Source organism: Anabrus simplex, chromosome 1, assembly GCF_040414725.1.
Source record: "Anabrus simplex isolate iqAnaSimp1 chromosome 1, ASM4041472v1, whole genome shotgun sequence".
In the NCBI taxonomy this organism is placed as follows: domain Eukaryota; kingdom Metazoa; phylum Arthropoda; class Insecta; order Orthoptera; family Tettigoniidae; genus Anabrus; species Anabrus simplex.
In genome coordinates, this window is record NC_090265.1 from 1,365,696,461 (window position 1) to 1,365,722,504 (window position 26,044).

The 26,044-nt window shown below is 37.5% G+C and overlaps 1 protein-coding gene across 1 annotated transcript in view; it reads right to left on the bottom strand.

Moving 5' to 3' along the window:
- LOC136859096 (uncharacterized) overlaps positions 1-26,044 on the bottom strand; it is a 209,582-nt gene that overhangs the window by 104,577 nt on the left and 78,961 nt on the right. Inside the window, exon 4 of the mRNA XM_067138672.2 lies at positions 11,339-11,495. Within this exon, the coding sequence (XP_066994773.2) occupies positions 11,339-11,495 (157 nt within the window). The remainder of the gene's footprint in view (positions 1-11,338; positions 11,496-26,044) is intronic.

The following is a 26,044-nucleotide window of genomic DNA, read 5'->3' on the forward strand; positions in this document are numbered from 1 at the left end:
CTATCTGTTGTTTTCCTAGCCTTTTCCTAAATTATTTCAAAGAAATTGAAAATTTATTGAACGTCTCCCTTCGTAAGTTATTCCAATCCCTAACTCCCCTTCCTATAAATGAATATTTGCCCCTGTTTGTCCTCTTGAATTCCAACTTTATCTTCATATTGTGATCTTTCATACTTTTATAAACGCCACTCAAATTTATTCGTCTACTAATGTCATTCCACGCCATCTCTCCGCTTACAGCTCGGAACATACCACTTATGGAAAATTCTAAATTCCCATGGAGGGAATTAGATATTTTTCACCAAAAGAGCATGTCAAAAACATATCAGATGTAAGGCCTTTCAGGCGTTTGCTCTATTAACCAGCGTTACGTCTTAGGTCTGACACTAGACTCATCAGAGTCATCTCTCCTGCAAAGCCTACATCTGATATGTTTTTGACATGCTCTATTGGTGAAAAATATCAAATTCCCTCCATGGGAATTTAGAATTTTCCATTCGGAATTGCTAGGCGGGCAATAATCCCATTGTGGAGATTTATCTCCCGTATGCAGTTATCAGACTGTGCCTCTTATATAGGCTTCTGATAAGTTCACATGCATACAAGGTGCGTTCCATAAATAACGCAACCAAATTCATAAAAAATAATTTTTTGAATATATTCGTACAAATAATAAAAAATCTTCAAAATAGCACCCTCTTGCGTCGATACACTTCTGGAGGCGGTGTTTCCATGCCTGGAAGGCCTTTTCCGGAATGTCCTTTAGAGCCGATGTAACATGCGCCTGGATTCTTTCAATCGTGTCCCAAAGTTTTCCTTTTATGACTCCTTTAAAGTCAGCGGGAGCCAGGTCAGGACTGTAGGAAGGCTGGAGAACCACTGGGGTGTTGGTCCTGGCCAGAAGGTCGTTGACAATGAAGGCACTGTGACTCAACGCGTTGTCGTGATGAACTTTCCACATGTCCTTGATGTCGCTTCGGCAGCGCGAGACCCTCCTTTTCAGTCTTTTGAGCACTTCCAAGTAGAAAGGTGAGTTCACTGTAGTCCCAGTAGGTACAAATTCGTGGTGGACAATGCCTCTGATGTCAAAGAAGACAATGAGCATGGTTTTGATCCTGGACTTGCTCATGTGTGCCTTCTTGGGACGGGGCGACGATGGGGTGTGCCACTCTGAACTCTGCCTTTTTGTCTCAGGGTCGTACTCAAAAATTCATGTATCATCACCAGTGATAACCGAGTTTAAAAAATTAGAATCATTTTCACACATTTCCAACATTTCTCGGCACCGAAGCACTCGCATGTCCTTTTGTTCGTCGGTCAACACTTTTGGGACCAGTTTAGCACACACTTTTCTCATGTTCAAATCTTGGGTCACAATGCGGAAAACAGTTGTTTTTGCCATGTTTAGAGTTTGTGCTATCAATTGAAGGCTCAGCCGTCTGTCAGAGTTCAAACAATTGCGCACACGTGTCACATTTTCGTTGACTCGTGAGGTTGATGGCCGTCCACTGCGAGGTCCGTCGGTGATCTCCTCTTGGCCCTCCATGAACGACTTGTGCCATCAGAAAACTTGTGATTTGGACAAGCAATCAGTCCCAAAGGCCTGCTGAAGTAATGGAAATGTTTCGGTGGCGGACTTCCCAAGTTTAATGCAAAATTTGATAGCGTACCGTTGCTCTACAGAACGATCCAGTGTGCCGTGTTACATGAACTCAAAACGGGCTTGACGGAAACGCAAGTCCTGACTCTCCGGCAGCTCACTGCCGAATGAGACAGAGCGTTTGAAGCTAACACACCCCTCCACCTAGCCCAGCAGGTTAGAAAACACTGCGGTGTACAGTTGCTTCAGAAAAAAAAATTGGTCGCATTACTTATGGAACGCACGTTGTACACCCCAGCATCAGTGGGTAGGGTCTGACACATCCCACTCTGATGAGTCTAGTATCAGACCTAAGACGAAACGCTGGTTAATAGAGCAAACGCCTGAAAAGCCTTACATCTGATATGTTTTTTTACATACCACTTAGTCGAGCAGCTCTTCTTTCTCTCAATTCTTCCCAACCCAAACCTTGCAACATTTCTGTAACGCTACTCCTTTGTCGAAAATCACCCAGAACAAATCGAGCTGCTTTTCTTTGGATTTTTTCAAGTTCTTGAATCAGGTAATCCTGGTGAGAGTCCCATATACTGGAACCATACTCTAGTTGGGGTCTTACCTCTCCTTCACATCCTTACTACAACACCTAAACACCCTCATAACCATGTGTAGAGATCTGTACCCTTTATTTACAATCCCATTTATGTGATTACCCCAATGAAGATCTTTCCTTATATTAACACCTAGATACTTACAATGATCCCCAAAAGGAACTTTCACCCCATCAACGCAGTAATTAAAACTGAGAGGACTTTTCCTATTTGTTAAACTCACAACCTGACTTTTAACCCCGTTTATCAACATACCATTGCCCGCTGTCCATCTCACAACATTTTCGAAGACACGCTGCAATTGCTCACAATCTTGTAACTTATTTATCACTCTATAGAGAATAACATCATCCGCAAAAAGCCTTACCTCCGATTCCACTCCTTTACACATATCATTTATATATATAAGAAAACATAAAGGTCCGATAATACTGCCTTGAGGAATTCCCCTCTTAATTATTACAGGGTCAGATAAAGCTTCACCTACTCTAATTCTCTGAGATCTATTTTCTAGAAATATAGTAACCCATTCAGTCACTCTTTTGTCTAGTCCAACTGCACTCATTTTTGCCAGTAGTCTCCCATGATCCGCCCTATCAAATGCTTTAGACAGGTCAATCGCGATACAGTCCATTTGACCTCCAGAATCCAAGATATCTGATATATCTTGCTGGAATCCTACAAGTTGAGCTTCAGTGGAATAATCTTTCCTTAAACCAAACTGCCTTCTATTGAACCAGTTATTAATTTCACAAACATGTCTAATATAATCAGAAAGAATGCCTTCCCAAAGCTTACATACAATGCACGTCAAACTTAGTGGCCTGTAATTTTCAGCTTTATGTCTATCACCCTTTCCTTTATACACAGAGCTTATTGTAGCAACTCTCCATTCATCTGGTATAGCTCCTCCGAACAAACAATAATCAAATAAGTACTTCAGATATGGTACTATATCCCAACCCCCTGTCTTTAGTATAATCACAGAAATCTGATCAATTCCAGCCGCTTTTCTAGTTTTCAACTTTTGTATCTTATTGTAAATGTCCTTGTTATCATATGTAAATTTTAATACTTCTTTGGCCTTAGTCTCCTCCTCTATCTCGACATTATCCTTGTAACCAACAATCTTTACATACTGCTGACTGAATACTTCTGCCTTTTGAAGATCCTCACATACACACTCCCCTTGTCCATTAATTATTCCTGGAAACTGTTTCTGCCTTATAATACCTATACATAGCCTTCCATTTTTCACTAAAATTTGTATGACTGCCAATTATGCTTGCCATCATGTTATCCTTAGCTGCCTTCTTTGCTAGATTCAATTTTGTAGTATGTTCCTTCAATGTTCCTCTTTGAATGCGAGGTGCTGGGAAGAATCAGAATCTCCATACTTCGACTACCTGGTGAAGAGAAAAGAAACATCCCACAAGACCCAATAAGGAGGACCTGCAACTTTATGAAGGGAGCAGGAATAACTAGGTGGGGATGAAGGAAAACATATAGTAGCAAAGGATCTTCGAGGTCGACGCTAAAAGGAACTTTTTAAGGAGACCCCATGAACAAAGGAAGAAGAAGGCCATATCAACACCGATCCATGAGAAAATCGGTAAACAGAATTTAATGAAAATCGGTATATAGAGTTGGAGAATAAGAAACTACAGTCTAAAGTATAAACAATTTTATTCATCCTGACGAAATGGTAGTTTAGGGAAAGGCACCTAAAATTTAATTCTTAAATACTTATGTTATTGGACCAATCGAAGAGTACTACATGCAGAAATTATACAGAATACAATTTCTGATCATTTATACTTTATACAGTTTTACCGTACCGACTATGATAAAACATTGCATGTTATATATCTCATTCCGTATTGAAAAGGAGCTATGAGCAAAGCAAAAAGTATGAGTCTAAAAGACTTGCGGGGTAAAAAGTATAAAGGTTTGTAGGATTAAGAGGCAAGAGAGCGACAAAAAATGTTAAGAAAGGGAGAAATGGAGGCAGAAAGTGAGAGGGCTATGTAACAAGAAGTAAGAATAGGGGAGAAAATCTGGAGGTGGGGGGTGTAAATTATAACAAAATTAGAAAATAGGGTTTGTGAATATTGAGGAGCTGTTAAGCAAATTAGGTAACAAAAAGGTTAAAGAATTAGTGCAAGGTTACGATATTGTGGCACTCTTGGAGACATGGCTTGAAATAGGGAAGGAGGTAACATGGGAAGGGTTTGTGGTTAAGTATAAATCCAAAAGAAAGGAGCGGAATATGGGGAGAACCCCAGGAGGAATAGTGGTTCTAATAAAGGAAGAGACAGAGATGCAAGAAGTGATCTGGATTAGATTTAATATGGGGAGGAAAGAAGGGAGAGTTAAGAAGGTAAGTTTAGCATTTGCATATTGCCACCCTAGGAGTTCGTTATACACAAATTTAAAAATTTTTGAAGAGTTATTACTGGAAATTAGTATGATAAGAGGGAAGTTTGAAGAAGATGGTTTGTTGTTATTTCGAAAAGTTACAATTTGTTAGGTACGGGTGGGAGGTTGTGTGGGAGGAAAACAAAGATAGAGCTTTGGAACTAATTTTATACCCAATAAAAAGGGTGGCACAGATTGACAGAGGCAGGAGGAGAAAGAGGAGAGAGGGGGAAGGCTGGTACAGTAAGGAGTGTGAGGAATTGCGAAACAGGGTTATGGGTGCGTTAAGAGAGTAGAGAAAAAAAAGGTAGGAATGCAGAAAGAGAAGTTTTCTGTAATTTAAGGAAAGACTACAACAGGGAAATCAGTGAGAGAAAAAAGTCATGGATGAAAGAACAAACGGAAGCGATAAATAAAGAGTGTAGGACGAATAAAATGCAAAAAATTTGGGAGAGAATAAACAGAATTAACAAGTGTGGAAGGAGATTTGAGAAACCAAGTATTGAGGATGAGCAGCGGGTGAACTATTTTAGTTAACTACTTGGGGGGAGGGGGGGAAGAATGGTATAGAGAGAAGGGTGCTTCAAGCTACGTATGAACAACAAAAGAAAAGCATGTATAAGGGGTGCTGGCTAGAAAACATTAAACTATACTTGGAGAGGGTGGGAATGGGGTACATGTGGGAAGAGGTTTGGAAGAAGAAGGAAGTCAGGGGACTGAGAGTACCTTTAAGAAGGATTAGAGATATTTAAAGACATAAACAATAGAAGAGTGCAGGAATAGAGGATCGCTTAGTGTTTTTAGTAAAGTAATGGAAGTGACAGTGTTAAATATTAGGAATGTAGATGGCTTGAATAGAGGAAGATTACTATGGTGGCTGATGGGATTATACAAGAATAAAGGATGGACAAAGGGTAAGGAAAAGTCACTATGCATATTATGTGGGGCATCAGGCAATGATCTACACTTAATAGGTAATTGTAAAGATATGGAAAAGGTAAGAAATAAACTTTTGAGTGGTAATAAATGGGAATTATTAGGAAAAGGGGATGAGCAAAAAATCGTAGGGTGGATTATCAAAGAATGGGTGAACAGCGTGGGGGATTAAACAGGTATTTATGTGTGGTAAGCAGAGTTTGTGAAATAAAGTTAAAAGAAGAAACTTTGTAATGTTGGGTTTGAAATAAGTTAAATCATGGTGGTGGGGTTTTATTGGGTAGTCGTGAATGTTTAAGTTTTTGAAAGTAGATGTGAAAGAAAGTTTAAAGAGCTTAGGGTGTAAAATGAGAATGAATTAGAGGAGTGTGTAAGAGTGATAAATAAAATTTAGATATAAGGATTTGTTAAGAGTGGTTAAGTAAGATAAGTATGGTTATGAATGTGTGTGAAGTGTCAGTGAAGGAATGCTAAGATAAGGATCAAAAGTTAGAAGGTTCGATTGTATTTGATTGTAAATCGTGGCAATACACTGTAAATGTGGAAGGTTTATAAAGTGTAATTAAGATTAGGGAAGTGGTAGGATTTGTAAATTTGGAAGGTTTAAGTGATAAAGACAGGGGCATGTTAACATTGATTTGGCAAGACATGGACGTATAAATGAAATAGTAGTGGTATGTAAGATAGTGAAAGATATGATGCATCTGTTGACTCACAAGTGAAATGGAATTTATCTGAAAGTAGGTCAGTGCATTCATAATACTATGAACTGCTAAGTAAGTAGGTGATCAAGACGATAGGTAATAAGAATGAACGCACAAGTGCTGCGGATGACGAAATATTTAGTCAGTGGTTCTGGAAAGCAGTGCTCTGCTGAGGACGAAATGTTGATTCTAAGAGGACTGAGTATAGAAGGGCAGGTCTTGAGTAAATAAGTGTGTGTAAAAGTTAAACTAGATGTATACGGAGAGATGAATGGGTAGTGTTACTGTAATGACGGGCTGGACGTGTCGTTCCAGGAGGGGGGGGTTCTTTTATGTTCTATTGTTGGTTTTCCCCCCTCCAAGGGGGGGGGGGGGTGGCACGGAAGGTCAGTAGTTCTAGGGGTGGCATCTCACTGTGGTCTGGTTTCCGCCGGTGTGAGGGGTCACAAAATTACGTTAGGAGTTTAGAGTAAGTCAGTTATAAGGGTGGCGCTTACATGACCCATGGTTTTCCACATTTGTGAGTGACCACATAGTAGACTTAGTATATTATTATTGTTGTTTTGTAAGAAGGGGAGGAGGGAGGGAACGACATAAGAGGGAGGGATAGGAAGGGCCTATCCCAACTGTTGTTGGCAAGTGTTGATAGAGGTCAGGAAAGGAGAGAGATAGGCAGGGTACATGTGGAGCTAGACTTCAGCACACGTGTAGTCTGTCGCCAAACGGAATGGTGATCTAGCTTTGTCAATTGTATAGAGGGCCGAACATATTGTTCCAGGGAAGGTGTTTTTTTTCCTCAGCAGGGGGGGGGGGGGGGGACGGCACAGCCGGTCAGTAGTTATACGGGTGGCGTCTCACATGTGGATTGATTTCCGACGGTGTGAGGGGTCACAAAATGAAGTTAGGATATGTAGAGTTAAGGTAGTTACAGGGGTGGCGCTTACGTGTGGCCTGGTTTTCCGCCCATGTGAGTGTCCACATAGTAGATTTAGTTTATTTTTCCTTTGTAACAGGAACATGTACTTCGGCAGAAAGCCTGTAATATTCACCAATAAACTTAACTCATTCCTATTCCATATTGATGGTTATCACTTTACAAAGTATTCATATTATCCTCCTTTTCAATACAAAACAACCGTATATATTAGATGGAACGATCATGTCCACAGTAGACAGACTGTGGAATCATTCCAAATTATAGCACCACAATCAACTAAAAAGCTCAAAGTTCAACCCTGAAAAGAGCCGTTTCTTAACCCATTCCGGTCTGCGCCTGAATATCCCTAACAAACGTTCTGGACTGGGAATTTCTAAGGAATTGAAAAAAATTATACCTCTATACCTGTAGGAGATATTTGCATGATTCTTTTTTCGTTGTGCTTGTTTGAGCATCTAGTTTTTTTTAAATGTTGTTCATTTCATATCACTAGTTAAAAAAAAAAAATGTTGTTTGTTTCATATCAGCTATCACTTGAGATTTTAAAATTGTAAATATATTATAGCATACTTTGCAAATGAAAAAAAGGTTTAACAAATTCATTTTCTGAAATATTGTTACTGTATATTTTCCCTAGATTGATCATATAAAAAATGCATTGCAATTACAAAACAATAATAATGAAAATGATATAAAATAACTGTTCAATAATAACAGAAATAAGAACAAAAATGGGAGCTCTTATGAAATTTTATTTATATATTTTTGTGTGACGATACTGGCTCAGAAGGTGATGTTAGCAATGATGATATTGAAGGCATGTAATTACAATTTTATTCACAAATGGAAATACTGACATCCAAATAGGAATTCGAAACATCTTCCATTTCATTATGAATGGAATTCATTTTGCAGTTTACCGTATGCTCCTGCGCGTTTCATAACTGCGCAAATACGTAAGAATATCTAGATATTAGTAAAGTTTTGTGTTCTTCAGATGTGAGGGATTACGATTACATAAAATATCAAAAATGTAACTTCTAACAAGCAATTGCTTGCTGCAAAATGCCATGTTTTAGAGAACATTTTGTGACAACACCTACTAATGCACACTCGTCAATTATATTGTAAATTCTCTGATTTAGACAATATAGCCATCTGTTCAAATACTCTTGTAACACATGAAGAAACACGATGCAGTCGGCAGAATGTGTGCATAGCTCGTTCTCGATTTTGAGCGAACTGCCAAACCTTACTACGGGCTATGCTCACAGAGCAGCGTGAACGTAATTTTGGCTGCTGCGAGCTATGCTCACAATTAGACTGGAAAGAGTTAAGAAAAGCTTCTTCCTCTTCATTTTTACTAAATTTACATTCATGTTATTCCAAATTAGCAGCCAAGAGTGTGTTTTTCCTCTGGCTTGGAAGAAAAATTTGCCTCGCAAGTCAGATAGATTTCCCCCCGCCAGTGTAGTGAATTGAGATTTTCCAACTCATCGGGTACTCCTAGCAAACAGAATAAAAGGGCATAGTTTTTGTCCTGGGACTCCCCACTCTTCGTCCCCTTCTCCCCCCCCACCCTCTCTGCCAAATAAAAGAGTGTTCACGGCTCATGGCTGTCTGCGGCCTGGTCATTTCAGCTCTTCAACTTTGGACTCTTAGATCAGCAGCGTACTACTGTTTGTTAAAAGTGAGAAAATGTGTGGTTTTTCATTTGATCGAGTATTTCATGTGATAGCATTGCTTTTAATCATGACATTCCCACTGGCATCATTGTAATGACCTATATTGGTTTCAGTTGGGAAAACAACTAACACAGTCTTTCTGAGGATATAAAACAGCAGGTGGAGAGTGAGAGTCTGCCATTATAAAGAAAATTCCTCAACTTGATAGTGACTGATGGTAGGTAACAGGGCCTCCCATTACAATGAAAATTCCCTAATCCGTCTCCATATAAATTTAAAAAAATACATTTGGTGACATCCCCGTCACGTTAAGAGCTATGTAATTTATTACAATCTGACTCACAACATGTACACTACCTAACCTACAATTCTGTACACAATGTAGAATTCCGCAGCAAAGCACAGGTACATCAGCTAGTATCAAGATCGCAGCGAAGCACAGGTATATCAGCTAGTATCAAGATAAAGTTGGAATTCAAGAAGACAAATTTGTGCAAATGTTATTTATGCATGAGGAGTACGGGGATTGGAATAATTTATCAAGGGAAATGTTTAATACATTTCCAAGGTGTTTTTTTTTTTTTACAAGTTGCTTTATGTCACACTGACACAGATAGGTCTTATGGCGATGATGGGATAGGAAAGGGCTAGGAGTGGGAAGGAAGTGGCCGTGGCTTTAAGGTACAGCCCCAGCATTTGCCTGGTGTGAAAATGAGGAAACCACGGAAAACCATTTTCATGACTGCCAAGAGTAGGATTCGAACCCATTATCTCCCGAATACTGGATACTGAATTTCCAAGTTCTTTGAAAATATTTAAGAAAAGATTTCATTGAGTAGCAATTTTTCACACTACATTGAGTAATTCATGCAAGTCAGGTCACACTATGAAGTGTATTTTATAAGCTTCCCCTAACATTATTAGACACGGGTGCTTCAACTATAAAATGCACTAAACAGGCTAAGGGAACAGGAAGAACTTCACAACAGCAGGAAATACCAAGTAAGTTAAGAATTAATAAATATGGATTAAACAATGCAAGCACAGAAACCAATCTGGAATACATTTCTTCCATAGAAGAACACTCTTGAACTTACATTTTTAACATCTTGCACGCACAAATGCACCTTTCTTGGGATCATGATGGAATTATTTTATTTTTGAAAATTCCGTTTTATACCATTCTTAAAACATGACTGAATCACTCGTTGAGATTTAAAATTTCAAACTAGGAAAACTCCAGTAAATTCAGTACTCTGATAGTGAAGGAGTTGCCAGGCTGAGTGGCTCAGACTGTCGAGGCACTGGCCTTCTGACCCCAATTTGGAAGGTTTGATTCTGGCTCAGTCCGGTAGTATTTGAAGGTGCTCAAATATGTCAGTCTTGTGTCAGTAGATTTACTGGCATGTAAAATAAATCCTGCAGGACAAAATTCCAGCACCTCGATATCTCCGAAAACCTTCAGAAGTAGTGAGCCATAAAAACAATAACATTGTTAGTGGAGGAGTTATCACACAACCCTTCTATGACTAGAAGAATTTAAGAAGACTGCACCTATTTACCAGGTGGTGTGGTAAAAAAGATTAAAGAATATTTGAAGTTGTTCTTTTATAAATCTGTAAGTTTTCAATAGTTTTTTTTTTTTTTTTTTTTTTTTTTTTTTAATGTGGAGAAGTCTATCTCATTTAACTGGAAATACAGAATTACAGTTTGAATAAAATAATTACGTTAACACACATTCTAGGTTTATTCCACCAACGAAATATCAACAGATGGTCTCTGTTAGTATGGCCATTGGCAGTATCGCTTGTCTTTTTCACAAGGGCAGGCATTAAAAATATGTACAGTACGCAAAACTTTTCTTGAGCCCTGAGCTCCATAGTGCAGAATGGGAACTAGGGAAGAAAAGTTTCGCGTACTATAGCCAGTTGGTCCTATCAGGGTTAAAAAATCAACTACCACACCTGTTTGTTGAAAGGATAAGGAGAAGTTCTTATAAAATATACTATGAAGAAAACATTATGAAGAAACCTCTATCAGGGATGCCAAGCTGTGTCTCAGATTAAAAAGTGTAAGCATTCTGAGCCCAAGTAAGCAGGTTTGATCATGGCTCAGTACAATTATTAGTATAATTTACAGCTGCTAGCTGCTAATTATTAATATCATCATCATCATCATTACCTATTGACCTCATAATGGTGAGAAGTTTACCAAAAAGAAAATTCTTCATATAAAATAAATATCACACCACCTTCCCTTCAGTTCCTTTCACAAAATTTATGAAATTCCTAAGTCTAATCACATTAACATCTAGAAAAGTTCTTGTTCCTTTTAAAACAATATAAAATGAATGTTCTACAAGAAGTATATAAAATATGAAGTTACTTACATTGCATGCAGGTTACCATCTAAAGTTCTGAACAAACAGAATGATTTATGGACAAACTTACCCCTGTGCAAACAGCATAGTGTCTTCCCATGTCGAGGAAACTGAGGCTGATGTAGTTACATGCCCGGAGTGGACATCTTACGAAGCCCATTTCCTTTATGGAATTGGTCCAATGTTTGGCAAACATGGGTATTATACGTCTATTTGATGGTCGGCGTCTAAAAGATCAATACTTCAAATAATTAGCACAATGAAATGGTACTGAAAACGAACATGTGAACAGTTACAGCAAAATCTGCCATCATTACTACTTCAATGAGGTGACCATCTGCTTCACTGATTCTTCACTTAGAAGGTACATATATCAGCAGCCATTCTTGTTCATTTTCAATCATGCAGCTGGGAGGCTTCTATTTCACTAAAATTATTTTATTGCTGTTTTCATTCTTCAGTTCCAAAATAGTCTTGACTGATATTCAACTGTTTCACACAAAGAATGTACTTCTTGATGACAAGAAGTAATTTCCTTTAAATCTGCCAGGCTTCTGCAAGATGGACTTTTCTACTTTAATTTGATTCTTTGCAGCATAAAGCTCACTCAGACATTGCTGAAATACGAAGGACTTCTGTAGGTTCTATAATCACAAATGATTCCATACACAAGTAGCAACTCAAGCAAGTTATAAATCTGGACTATCAATACCCACATTCCATACATGATGAGGAAACATGTATTTTTTTTCTTTCAGGAACACAACACACTGATGACAGAGAAATGATAAAGACAAAAAAAACTTCTGCTATATTGTTATACGGCACAGACTCTCTTATTCATATAATTAGTTATTCCATGAACTGTGAGGAAACACACATTAATTAGTTATTCCCTGAACTTTCCATAAAACATGTTCATATGTTTTAGTAGCATATATATCTTTCATATAAGAGGCTTCAGACTCATGAAGAAAGAGTTTCTTTCCCTTGAGTATGGTTTAAAATGAGATTTTAGCTCGCTTTTCTATTTAATAAGGTTACTTGAAGCAGACCTATGTAAGTTATACAATGGGTGCACTTAGTACATGAAATATTAAGTTGATTATGTATGTATGACTTAATACTCTGAATAATGAAGTAAATGCAAGCTTGTAGTTTCTGTGACCTGATGCTCATTAGTGAGTCTGTTTCTCAACAGCATGGCAAGATTTCAAACCTGTCTCATTCTGTTATATGAGGACAGTTCTGGAGCTGCTAGTACCACGTGTACACATTTATCTGTCCGGCAGTCTTAAAAGTTTTCAAACTGGCCTTGACAAACCAAACGTTCATTTTTTATACGGTTCCTCTAAGAAGCTGAGAAACTGCAAGGAGTAAAGTCTGGTTTTCCTAATCTGCATAATTTTGTGCTCATCTGTGCTCTGAAGAATTGACGTCCTTATCAGGCAGATAGGTATCCTGCCTCAGCAAAGTCAACACCACTCTCCTGAATTCTCAGCAAGTTACCTTTGAATTTCCACTGATGCAGGACTAGAAGGATCCCACATTGCAATGGGGTGTCATAGGCCTTTTCAAAATTCAAGAAAACAGCCAAAATGCTGTTTTCAGAGAGATGCGTCCTGGTAGAACTCTTCAGGAGTACCAAGTGGTCAGCGGTGGAGTGGGCAGCTCAAAAACCATATTGGTACTCGGACAAAAGTCCTCTCTTCTCCCAGCACTACATAAGTCGCCAATTCACTATCCTCTCAAAGAGTTAACAGACAGTAAGACAAATAGATCTCTAACTTCCTGCATACTTAGGATCTTTGTTAAGCTTGAGGAGAGGAATTACTATTCCCTCTCACTACTGTGAGAGAAACTCACCCCTTATCCAGATTCGGTTGAACATCCCAAGAAGATATAAAAGGCTATTCTGCTCGAGGTGTTTCAACATCTGGTTATGGACATTATCTGGTCCAGGAGCCATGTCCTTGCAAAGCACCAAGGTGCTGCAAACCCAAGATGGTGATATTTTATCTCCCATTTCTGAGCCAGGATGTCAGGATGGTAATTCCCAGAACCAGACATATCTGTGAAATGACTTGCTAGATGATGAGCAACCGTGGATGGATCAGTCAAGATATTGCCTGCAGTGGAAATTCCTGGTACAGAGGATGGTCTTTCTGCTCCCGAAATTCATCGAAGTTTAGTCAACACTTGAGACGACAGTGTATGTGCCATGATGGACGCCACATATCTTTCCCATGAAGCTTTCTTACTCTATCGAATAAGAACCTGCTCCTTAACACAAAGTTTCCTAGATTTTACTATGTTGGTCACAGTAGATTGCCTATGATAGCGTTTATCAGCACGATATTGTTCTTTTATAGCTGCTGCAATTTCTTTGTTCCCCCAAGGAACAAGTTTTCGTCAAAGAGTCCCAGAAAAGATGGAATGGACTCCTCCGCAGCAGCAAGAATAACTTGTATGATGTAGGTTATATTGTCGTCTATGGTCCAGCTATTTGCCTCGTTAAAGACAGCTAGTGATGCGAACTTTGGCCAATCAGCACGTTTAAGAATGTGACAATTTCTTTCTAAGAGTCAGCACACAATTTCTTTGAGGCAGCCAGTGAACTGTATTATCTTTTGCATTAAGGTATGTACATTCGAAATGTTTTGGTTTGTATTGGATTACCATTGCTTATTTCATTCATTCAGGACTGTTTATTGTCGTAGAGTTGGTATACAACTAGCCATATTGCATTCCTGGTGTGACGCTGTTCTTTTCAAAATTTCAACCAATGGTATTACATCTTTAGGTTTGCAAAGACTGAAATTGTTGTGCAGTTCCTACAAACATATAAATTAGGGTTGAATTTGAGGGCCGTAGGCTTTCAGAATGAACGCACTTGCCTCTTACAAGTTACAGTACATAAATTCACATTTGGACATGATAAAATGAGAGAGGCCTATAATAAAGTTTCAACCTGCCAAATTCATAAAATCTAAATTCAAGTAAAATCCGTAATAATGAGTACCGTTTCTGTACTGCTATAGTACATGTGAGAAATTTGTAGAAACTATGGAAAATCCATTGTAATTGGTATCTCTGTGTAGGTAACCTAGATGTTAAAAAATCTCTTTATCTGATAGAAATATTATTTTAAGTGAAAAATTACAGACCATAATACTATCTTGTAAACCAAGCATTCACTTTAGATACGCTTAACATCAGTGGCTGCAAAAAATTAAGTAATCGCAGCCCCAACACATTACCATTTCCAAACTGGTATTCATGACACCATCATAACAGGAAGCTACAGTACATTTTAAACAATGTACAGTACTTACAACTTCACCCGGTGGCTGTTCGTAATCGTACAGTCATGGTTTTCACAGAAATATACTAAGGACAAACTTTTTTAACTTAAAAATCCTAACCTAATCTGATTGAGCAAAACTTAGCAGGTATTTTACCGTAGATGAGGTTTTACAGTTTCACTCGTTTACTGAGCGTAGGTACAGCAATGAAAGGCATGGGAAAGTATTCCTCATGACGAATAACATTGTTATATTCATGAAGAATGCCATATAACTCGCAAAAACAAAAATATTCACAATCCTTAACACCATTATTGGCAAAACCATGCTTCCACAGCAACAAAATACAAAATTCTTGTACTTCACATTTGGCTTTGTGTCCATGCTGGGTAACCTAAATATTTCTTCCATGCATATTGTAAAACATCCTTTACATGTACAATTAATGAAGAGATTCCAAAAATTTTATACATGCCGTAATCCAAAAATAAAACTAATACTTTTATTACAATTAATATATAAAATAGGTCTATTTTTAATAGCAAGACCAAATGCAAGTAGCTATACAATTAATATACTGCTCTTTTTCCTGTAGCCTCTTGTGTGTGGTGCTAAACACTTTAATAACACTATAACAACAAATCTGTGGCACAACCCTACATTTATAATTTAATTAACAAAGTTTTATCCCACCTACTCAACACTATACAATAATTGTAATGCCTATGTATACATTACAATGAGTTGTTAGGGGACTAGTTTCGACCCCGTGTGGGTCATCATCAGCGTAAACAAGGTACACTTTTATTTGTCGATATCCCAGAACAATATTTTGTTGTGAAATGATAAAATTTATAAAATGAGCTATATGTGTTGTGTGACAATGTGCATATAAAATGGTGAAATGCATGAAATGTTATGTGAGATAAAATTATATCATGGTACTGATCAATAGATAGAGAAATGTCCATGTTTACATACTGTATATTGCAGTGAGACTATAAATATAGTACCACATCGATTTTTACAACAACGGTTGAAATATTACACTTTACATATACATTAAAATTGCATGATGATGGAAGTATAAAATGCCAGTCTGAATATAAAGTCTAGCTCCTTCTAGTGAATTCTATCGTTCAATTACATCTTCTGTCAAAATACTGAATATTTGTTATGTACGACATCTTGTTTAAGCCCAGTGTTTTATGATTCAGAAAATGATGCAGGCTGAATATAAGCAACTTCTTATAGTATAAGGAGTTCTGCATATGATGAGAGGTGAAATTCCCAATCCAAGATGGAACCAATGGAACCTGAAGATGAGAACAGAAAATTAAAATTAACGCGAGATTCTTAAAATAAAATTTTTTTAAAAAGGAGGAAAATGAAGAAAAAGAACACTCACCTTGCACAGCAATGTGATCGGCTTGACTGGTAGTGTGCAACTGAAATAAGCATGTGTTGAGAGTGGCAAGGAAAGCAGGAGGGGAAGAGATTGGTAAGGGGAGGAGCAACCAGGTGGAGCAGGTAGCGTGGGGTAAGTTGCAAAGGGAGGGACGAGTAGTAGGGGTCTGGCAATGGGTTCACCGGCCTCAGGTATTTTAGCAGAAATATACCTCGATTTACTTGAACACACCAAAATTGACAACGTATTTGATAATATTCACTTTCGGGCCAGGTATGTTATTGATGTCTTCGCAATCATAGACAAAAAATCAATTGACGCTGCCACCGCCCTTCTTGGGCTCAATAGTATCGATTCCCATATCAAATTCACATCAGAATCAGAAATAGATCAGAAGATCAACTTCCTAGATCTATCATAAGACATTCAGATTCTTTAACTAATAAAATTTCTAGGAAACCCACCCAATCCGCTACTACTATTCGTCAAGACTCAACGCACCCCCAATCCCCTAAAAGAGCGACATATAATAGCTTAGTTCGTTGAGCGTTCAGCACACCTATGGCCAAGAAGGATCTCTCTATTGAACTGGAGGCAGTATTGCAAAATTCAATGGCTTTGATAATCACTTCATAGAAAGTATAATTCAGTTGTAATCGAGCTAGCAAAGTGAGAGGTTGTACTGTGCAGTGAGTGCTGAGTGAGAAGTATGAATATTGCTACAGAGCAATATCGCGCGGCCATAGGTCGATGGCACGGGCGAGTGAAGTGTGTGTACGCCAAGTGATAAGGTGCATTTACGAAAGTCTGGGCTTGAGGGAACTATGATGGTGGCAGCAGTGGTGGCAATTCTTCTGATAATAGGAGGCATAGAAATGAACCCTGGACCAACGGGTTCATTGAGCTGGGAGGACATAGATAAGATTAGGGAAATAGAGATGCTTGCCAGTTTTAGAAAACGAGGGAGCTAATTCGCGAGCTGAGAAATGATATGACAGAAATGAAAGACTGTATAAAAGAAGAGAGAAGAATTATGACAGAAAAGGTGGTGGAAAACTCTAGGGAAATAGAATTATTGAAGTCGAATATGAAGGAGATTGAAGGAGAAACTGATAAAGTGGCAACAGAAAATGACTATCCAGGACACAAAGAGGAAAAATATTTTCATATGCGGCATCCCAGAGAAGGACAAGGAGGATTTGAATGATTTAACGAATAAAGTGTTGGATATCATAAATAACCATATAAAGATAAATTGTAAATAAGAAGATATTGATGAAATCTATAGGCTGGGGAGAGTCAAAGGAAAAAGACCTATTAAGTTGATTTCTGCTTTGAAGGCGAACAAAATTATCCTCAATGGGAAGAACTTGAAAGGAGAAAGGATTTGGGTAAGAAGAGATATGGATAAAGAGACAATCATGGAACAGAGAGTCTTGCGATTTCACCTAGTAAAAGCTAGGAACTATGGACTAAAAGCATACATAAGAGGCAAACGTCTTATAGTAGGTGACAGTAACTGGTCGCGTATCTGGTCAATTACACAGCTACGAGAAATGGATAGACAGTTGAGTTCATCACACCAGGAAGTGTAACGGCCTGTAGAGGAAGGAATGTGCCAGTCAGCTGCCTGTTGCAGTGGCTGATAACGTACAATCTGATGACAACAGCGCCCTGCATACTCTACAGAGGAACAGAAGACAGCAGAGAGACGAACACATGGTGGAGGAGGATGGACAACCAGCTGACTGTCTAGTCGACACGAATCCAGGAAGCAGTGGCACACCTGATGACAGAACCAAGACTCTGGCTGGGAAAGGTATATCCTTGAGTGTAATAGACTTATGGATTAGAAAGGGCAAAGGACAGAAAGACAATTTAGACAAAGAAATAGTTACTTCACCAGAGGGTAGTATTATAGAACTGGAGAAAAAGAGAATAACTAGAAGTAAGAAAAGTAACTCGTCTGAAAGTAAGAAATAACTAGAATGGAATATTGGTATAGTCAACATTGAAGATTTCTTGAGCAAGTTAGGAAATGAACAGGTGAAATTGTTAATGGCAGAAATGCACATCATTACCTTTGTTGAGAGTTGGATAGCACCGGGATATGAAGTACATATTGAAGGTTTTAAAACGTATAGTAAGGCAAGGGGCAGGAATGCTCGTAAAGGTAGATATCCCGGTGGTATTCTAACCTTGATAAGGGAAAAAATAAAGGAGAAAATTGAAATAATAGAAACAGATATTGAAGAAATGCTTTGGATGAAAACAAGGGTAAAACAGAACAGGGAGGTTAATCTATGTTTCGGTTTTGTATACAATCCTCCTGAGGACTGGACATTGGCAAACAAGGAAATCTTCACGGAATTAGCACTAGAAGTAAACAGATTAAAGAATATATATGAAGACATAGGTATTGTAATAATGGGGGACTTTAATGTGAAGATTGCAGACGTAAAACCAATTTATAGTAAAGAGGCTGAGGAAATAATAATTTTTTATTTTATTTTTTTTGCTAGGGGCTTTACGTCGCACCGACACAGATAGGTCTTATGGCGACGATGGGATAGGAAAGTCCTAGGAGTTGGAAGGAAGCGGCCGTGGCCTTAATTAAGATACAGCCCCAGCATTTGCCTGGTGTGAAAATGGGAAACTATGGAAAACCATCTTCAGGGCTGCCGATAGTGGGATTCGAACCTACTATCTCCCGGATGCAAGCTCACAGCCGCGCGCCTCTACGCGCACGGCCAACTCGCCCAGTGAAATAATAATTAGAAAAAGAATTAGTCAAGATAAAGTTTGCAATAACTATGGTGGAAAACTATTAGAATTATGTGGTACAGAAGAACTCTATATTTTAAATGGGTGGTGGCCAAGAGATGAATTGGGTAATTTAACGTTTATAACAGAAATGGGTGGTAGTGCAATTGCCTTATTATGTTCTAGGGAGGCATTACCACTCATTAAGAAGATAAATGTTAAAGGTTGGGGAGAATCCCATCACTTACCCATAATTATTAATATGATAATCACGTAAAAGAATACGGGGGGGAATTATATAAATAATATTAAAGAGAGGCCAGTGACAAAATCTATATGGAGAGAAGACCTCAGCGCAGAATTCAAGGAATATTTTGAAGGTAGGTCCTTTGAAATTATCAAGATAGGAATAAAGTCCGCGATGGAAGATAATAAAATAGACGAGGCGATAAAGCTATTAGAAAACTCAATACTGATGGCAGGACATAAGATGCGGGCTTGGGAGGTAAGAATACAAAGAAATAGTGTGTGGTACAATACAATGAAGAATGCAGACAAAAAAAATCAGAAGTAATGAAAGCACTAGACACATTCAGAAAAATAGGCGGGCAGGAACCAAGAACTGCATTCTGTAGCAAAAGAAAAAAGTATAAAGAATTATTGGTAAGAACTAAAGTTTTGTGGCAGAAGAAACAAAGTGACAACTTAAACAGAGAGGTTCTGAATAATAATACTAAGAAAGTATGGCTTAGAATAAATCAAATTTGTAAAGATAGAAAATATATAACCCAGGTAAATATAAGCCATAGAGAATGGATAAATTACTTTAGTAAACTATTAAGTGGTGAAGATAGTTGGAAACAAGATGTTCAGAAGAGGGGAATCTCGAGAGGATTGCGGAGCTCCCTGCCCGATTTAGATAAGGAAATTTCAGCCGCCGAAGTAAAAGAAATATTAGAGAAAGGGAGGAAAGGGAAATCAGGAGCAATTTCAGGAATAAACAATGAATTCTGGAAGGAAGCAAGCAAAAACAGCTTTATCCTAGCTAGTATAGTCAAAATATTTAACAAGATCTTCGAGGGAGCAAGATTCCCTAAATCATGGCAAGAAGGTATCATCTGTCCTGTATACAAGAATCATGGAGAGAGATCTAACCCAAGTAACTATAGAGGGATTACGTTGTTAGATTCTTTAAGCAAGATATACACAGGGATATTGGCAAAAAGATTAATGAATTGGGCAGAGGAGTACTCGATCCTGTCGAGATTACAAGCAGGATTCACAATTAAGTATTTATTTATTTTTCACCTAATCGATACAATGATTGCTTGCTTAAGGCAATTTTTAATGGTCAAAAGTGGTACATGTTTCGTATATTATCAACATCTTTGTCAATTTTATATATTTTTCATCTAAACAGTGTTATGTGGCTGAAGATGTTGATAATATACGAAACATGTACCACTTTTGACCATTAAAAATTGCCTTAGCAATCATTGTATCGACTAGGTGGAAAATAAATAAATACTTAATTGTGAATCTATTGAAGTGCGATACGGACCATGAAGCTGATTTTATGTAATTACAAGCAGGATTCGGAAGGGAATGAAGACTAGTGACAATATAATGGTAGTTAAAATAATATTAGATAAATATATCAAAAAGAAAAGAGGCAAGTTGTACATTACCGTAATTGATTTAGAAAAGGCTTTTGATTCGGTGAGTAGAAAGGCTGTTGTCCTTAAGATGGGGCAGATCGGAGTATCAGCTAAAATCATAGGAGCAATTGATAATATATATTCGGAATTTAAATGTTCAGTCAAAGTTAAGAATGGTTTAGTAGTGGGAGAGAACTTCTAAAGTGGGTCTTAAACAAGGGTGTAAACTGTCCCCCATATTATTTTTATTGTTTATTAACGATATTTTCCATTCGAAAGAATTTGACAAAGGAGCTTCTCCATGTCTCGAGTGCCAAGATATTCCAGGCCTAATCTTTGCGGATGACATCATTCTAATTGCATTAACACCCAGCAAGATGCAAAATAGTATTAATGAGGTAGAGAACTACTTCAAAGAGTGGAATTTAAAGGTTAACCCGCAGAAAACCAGAGTAATGGTCTGTAAAAGGGGTGTTAAGCATTCTAAGAGTGAATAGTGGTGGATGGGTAGGTTAGAAGTGGTCAAAAAAATTGAATACTTAGGAACAATTATAAGTAGTAATGGAAACTGGTCTGACCAAATAAAAAGATCAAAAATGAGGGGAATAAGTGCCTTGGCTAGTATCAAAATATTAGATAAAAAGATGCCTAACGTAGAATATAAAATCCAGGAAAACATTTAATGCAATAGTTAAAGCTAAAGTACTGTATGGATCAGAAATTTGGGGAATAGATCAGGGAATTGTAGCATTAGATGTAATCGTTAGCAAATTTGCCAAAATAATTATGGGACTACCTAACTGTACTGCAAACAGTGGAGTAAGAATGATGTGTGAAGGGGTGAGTATGCGAGCCGATATTGCTAAGCGAATAGTCAAGTATTGGTTGAGATTAAAGAATGGGGGAGGTGGTGAAATATTAGGCTTAGCCTACCAACACCAAATGAAACATCTAAATGAAGGCTACTGGGTAGATGGGGTGAAGAAGCTTCTAGAGTACATAGGAATGGGATCATACTGGGTGACTAATATTGAAAGGGATAACAGGAGATTGCATAAGAAAGTAGTTCAAAGAGTGAAAGATATAGAAAGACAAACAATTAGGACAGAATGCAATAGTAAGAGAACACTAATAGAATTTTGTAAAATAAGTGAGAATATGACAATAAGGAACAAATGTTAACAAAAACGGAAATGAGAGGAATAATCTGGTGGCTGATGGGAGTGTATAAAAATAAAGCTTTAAGAGAAAAAAATGACGAAAATAAATGTATTTTATGTAATTCAAATATGGAAGTGGCTCATTTGATTAAGGACTGCAAAGAAACAAGAAACATTAGAGAGAAATACATAGAAAGGGAAGAATTGGATAAAATTCTAAATGAAAATGAACTGTACACACTCTCAAGTCTATTAAACAGAGAATGGAAGAAACTGGGAAAGATAGCCAAATTATTTAATATTATGAGAGGTATTTGGAAAAAAAAAATGTAAAGAAAACAGAGATAATTGCATGTAGTTATGTTCAAAGATATATGTAAGTAACTATTAATGAATATGTCTGTGGTAGTAAATTATAACTGAATATGGTACAAGTTACAATTGAGTGACAGTTCGAAATTGAACAGAACCAGTGACATGTGATAGTGATGGATGCGATGATCGGACGGTCTCTCCCCCTTATTGGTGGCCATCCTTGGATGGGGGGGAGGGGGTGATGTCCGTTCATTGTTTTCAATCAGTCGTGTGGAATTAATATATTCGATTTATTCACAGATATGGAACATTATATAGTATAACTCACTAATAGGTAAGGGCGACAATAATTATAAGTTTAGTATTATGTTTCGTTTTTTATATTTGTTCAGTTTTGTTCCTTTGTTCCTTAGGTATTGTATATTTCTAATTAGTAGATTCAGTTCATTGATATGTAAGATGTACTGTATACCTTCTAATGAGGTTGTTGGTTGTTTGTCTGCCCATTTTATTTTAGTTTGGTTTTGTTAGTTCGTTTGTTTCTGGCTGCTGATGTACAGTAGAGTTGGAAGAGGGGGAGATAGGCCTGACCTATCTCAAGCTAAAGTGTTGATTCGGTACATCTGCACTTGTAGAGTAGTGAATAGTGTTAGGTTAGAGGAAGTTGTCAATGAGAGAGTGAAAGATGAGCCGAGTTATGGAATCCGTCTCGGCAGTGAAATACAGGCGTGACAGCCTACATGTACAGCTAGGCAATCCACATACATGTGGGCTGTTACAGGAAGGAGTGGTGAGGAAATAACATTGACAGCTTAAAGGGTCTATGAAGTAGCAGTTTCCGAGTCTCATAAGACATGTGTGGTCGTGACATCCCAGGAAAGGGTGGTAGCAGTTCCTCACCAGGGGTGATGTCGCGGCCAGACAGATTTAGGATAGAGTTAGTATATATTTATGTAGTAAAGTATTTAGTTTAGTTAGGTGGTGTGTTGCATGTGGAGCTGGCGATCCGCCCATGTGCAAGATGCTACATAGTAGATTTAGAAGTAGTTAAGTAGTTAGTTCCTAGCTATAAATAGTCTGTGAGTGTTTATTTTGAATTGCATATTGGAACATCGTAACTGGGCGAAAGCCTGTTATGTTCAGTTCAATAAATTAGAAATTAGAAAGTATAATTAATAAACATAAATTTCGTCCTAAAACAACACACAAGAAAGAATTACCTAAATACGAATCCTTCCCCACCTACACTTTTAACAACGAAATTCACAAGATCGCCAATATTTTTAAGAGGAAAGGCATGAAAATAGCATTCAAAACCAATAATAACAGTATGCACATTCTACATAACATGTCATACATTAACACAGTCAACAGTTACGCAAAATCAGGTGTTTACAGGCTCAAATGAAACTCGTACTAATATTTCTTATGTAGGGCAAACTGGGAGAAGTTTTAATATAACATATTCTGAACACATCAATGCAGTTAAATATAATAAATTTTCGGCTATCGGCCAACACAGGGTCGATTATAATAATTTCACGAATATCGAACAAGATACGGACATCCTGGAAATAGCTAACAAGGGTCCTCTGCTTAATATAATCGAGAAATTCTACATACATCTGGACCAGTGTTTCAATGCTAACTACAACCTTAATGAAATCATGGAAATATCCAATATTTTATTCGATTTATTTATTACTTTTCTCAGGAAAAACAATTTAGCCGATCAAAAATCATTCTTGAAAGTTAATTAAAGGTCTTTCATCGATACAATTACCATCATTCCCGCATCCTTCAGACCCGCCTTAAGTTACGCACCCACTCCCTGTCTCTCTCTTTGCAACTTACCCCACGCTACCCGCTCCACCTGGTTGCTCCTCCCCTTACCAATCTCTTCCCCTCCTGCTTTCCTTGCCACTCCCAACACATGCTTATTCCAGTTGCACACTACCAGTCAAGCCGATCACATTGCCGTGCAAGGTGAGTATTCTTTCTCTTTTTCTTTGTTTTCCTCCCTTTCTTTTCTTTTTCTTTAAAGAACCTCGTGTTAATTTTAATTTTCTATTCCCATCATCAGGTTCCATTGGTTCCATCCTGAATTGGGAATTTTACCTCTCATCATATGCAGAACTCCTTATACTATAAGAAGTTGCTTATGTTCAGCCTGTATACATTTTCTGAATCATAAAACACTGGACTTTAAGCAAGATGGATACCCTCTGCGCCAAATATTATACATAACAAATATTCAATATTTTGACAGAAGATGTAATTGAACGATAGAATTCACTAGAAGCAGCTAGACTTTATATTCAGACCGGCATTTCATAGTTCCATCATCATGCAATTTTAATGTATATGTAAAGTGTAATATTTCAACCATTGTTGTAAAAATCGATGTGGTACTCTATTTATAGTCCCACTGCAATATATGTAAACTTGGACATTTCTCTATCTTATCTGTCTATCTATCTATTGATCAGTATCATGGTATAATTTTATCTCACATAACATTTCATGCATTTCACCATTTTATATGCACAGTATCACATAACACATATAGCTCATTTTATTAATTTTATTAATTCACAATAAAAATTGTTCTGGGATATCGACAAATAAAAGTGTACGTTGTTTACGCTGATGACCCACAAAGGGTCGAAACTAGTCCCCTAACAACACATTGTAATGTATACGTAGGCACTGCAATTATTGTATAGTACTGAGTAGGAGGAATAAAACTTTGTTAATTAAATGATATGTCAACTGTCTGAGCCACTCAGCCACTTTAACAAGCAAACATTTGGTCAGTGCTCATCTCTAAATATAATCAATTCAGTGACAAACCCTTATCAAAATCCCATCTCACAATTTTTACTCTTTAAAATTGATCCAGAAAAAATATGAATAATAATTATGAAAGAATGCAGCCTTGTCTAATCAAAATGGCCACTCAGAACCAAGAATTCATTCTTCCATCAACTCATACTGAAGTTCCATCTCACGGTCAATATCTATATATATAAAATAAGAGTTTTGTCTGTACCATTGCTCAGAATTTGAAAAAAATTGTATTTCTGTATCGGTCATGTCCATAATAACAAGGAAATGCACTCTTTACTTTTCTGTAATTTCTGTCTGTCTGTATGTGTGTGTGTGTATGTACACACATCACGAGAAAACGGCTGAAGGGAATTTAATGAAAATCGGTATGTGAAGTCAGGGGATATAACTTAAGTTATATAGAATTAAATTTCCGATCATTTATGTCATAACCGGCTTTGATAACACAGATATTCATGAATTTGTATTTTTGTAGCCAAATCCATATCAATGCCGAACCACGAGAAAATGGGTTAACAGAATTTAATGAAAGTCAGTATGTAGAGTCAGGGAATAAGAAACTACAGTCTAAGTTATAAACAATTTTATTCACCCTACATGAAATTGTAGTTTAGGGGAAGGCACTTAAAATTCAATTTTTAAATGCCTATGTTATTGGTCCTATCGAAAAGTAGTACATAACAAAAGTTAGAGAGAATACAATTTCTGACCATTTGTTTTATTCAATTTTACCATACCAACGATGATAAGAGTGGTATTTCAGAGTCGGAAGAAATCTAAATATGAAGGCGTACAATATTGAAAACGCATAACACTGATCAACAAAACATTACATTAACCATTGTTTGTGGTGATGTTCTTTGACCCTTATGCTGCCGCACAACTGATAGATGGGATCAAGGTTCTTAAAACACTACTATGAGATTACTGCTGCTTACCGAGTATAACAGCCTGACTGAATATTGACGGGAAATAGCTAGGGAGTTAGAAAACATTCTTCTTTAGCTAGTCATTCCTCTGGTTCATACATTTTCTGATACCGTACTGCTGGTACATTACTCACTGGCTCATCATAGAATATCAGCTATTCGATCCCTACTCTGATGCGCTGTTTTGAATGAGCAGTGTGCACTCTTAAGGCAGAGGCTCACTTAGTAGTAGTAGTATTAGTAGTAGTAGTAGTAGCAGCAGCAGTATGACCTGGTCTAGAATTACAATTTAGGCATATTCCAAATTATAGCACCACAATTCACTAAATAACTCAAAATTCAACCCCGAAAATAGCCGTTTCGTAAAAAGAGAGACTTCCTCTTCACT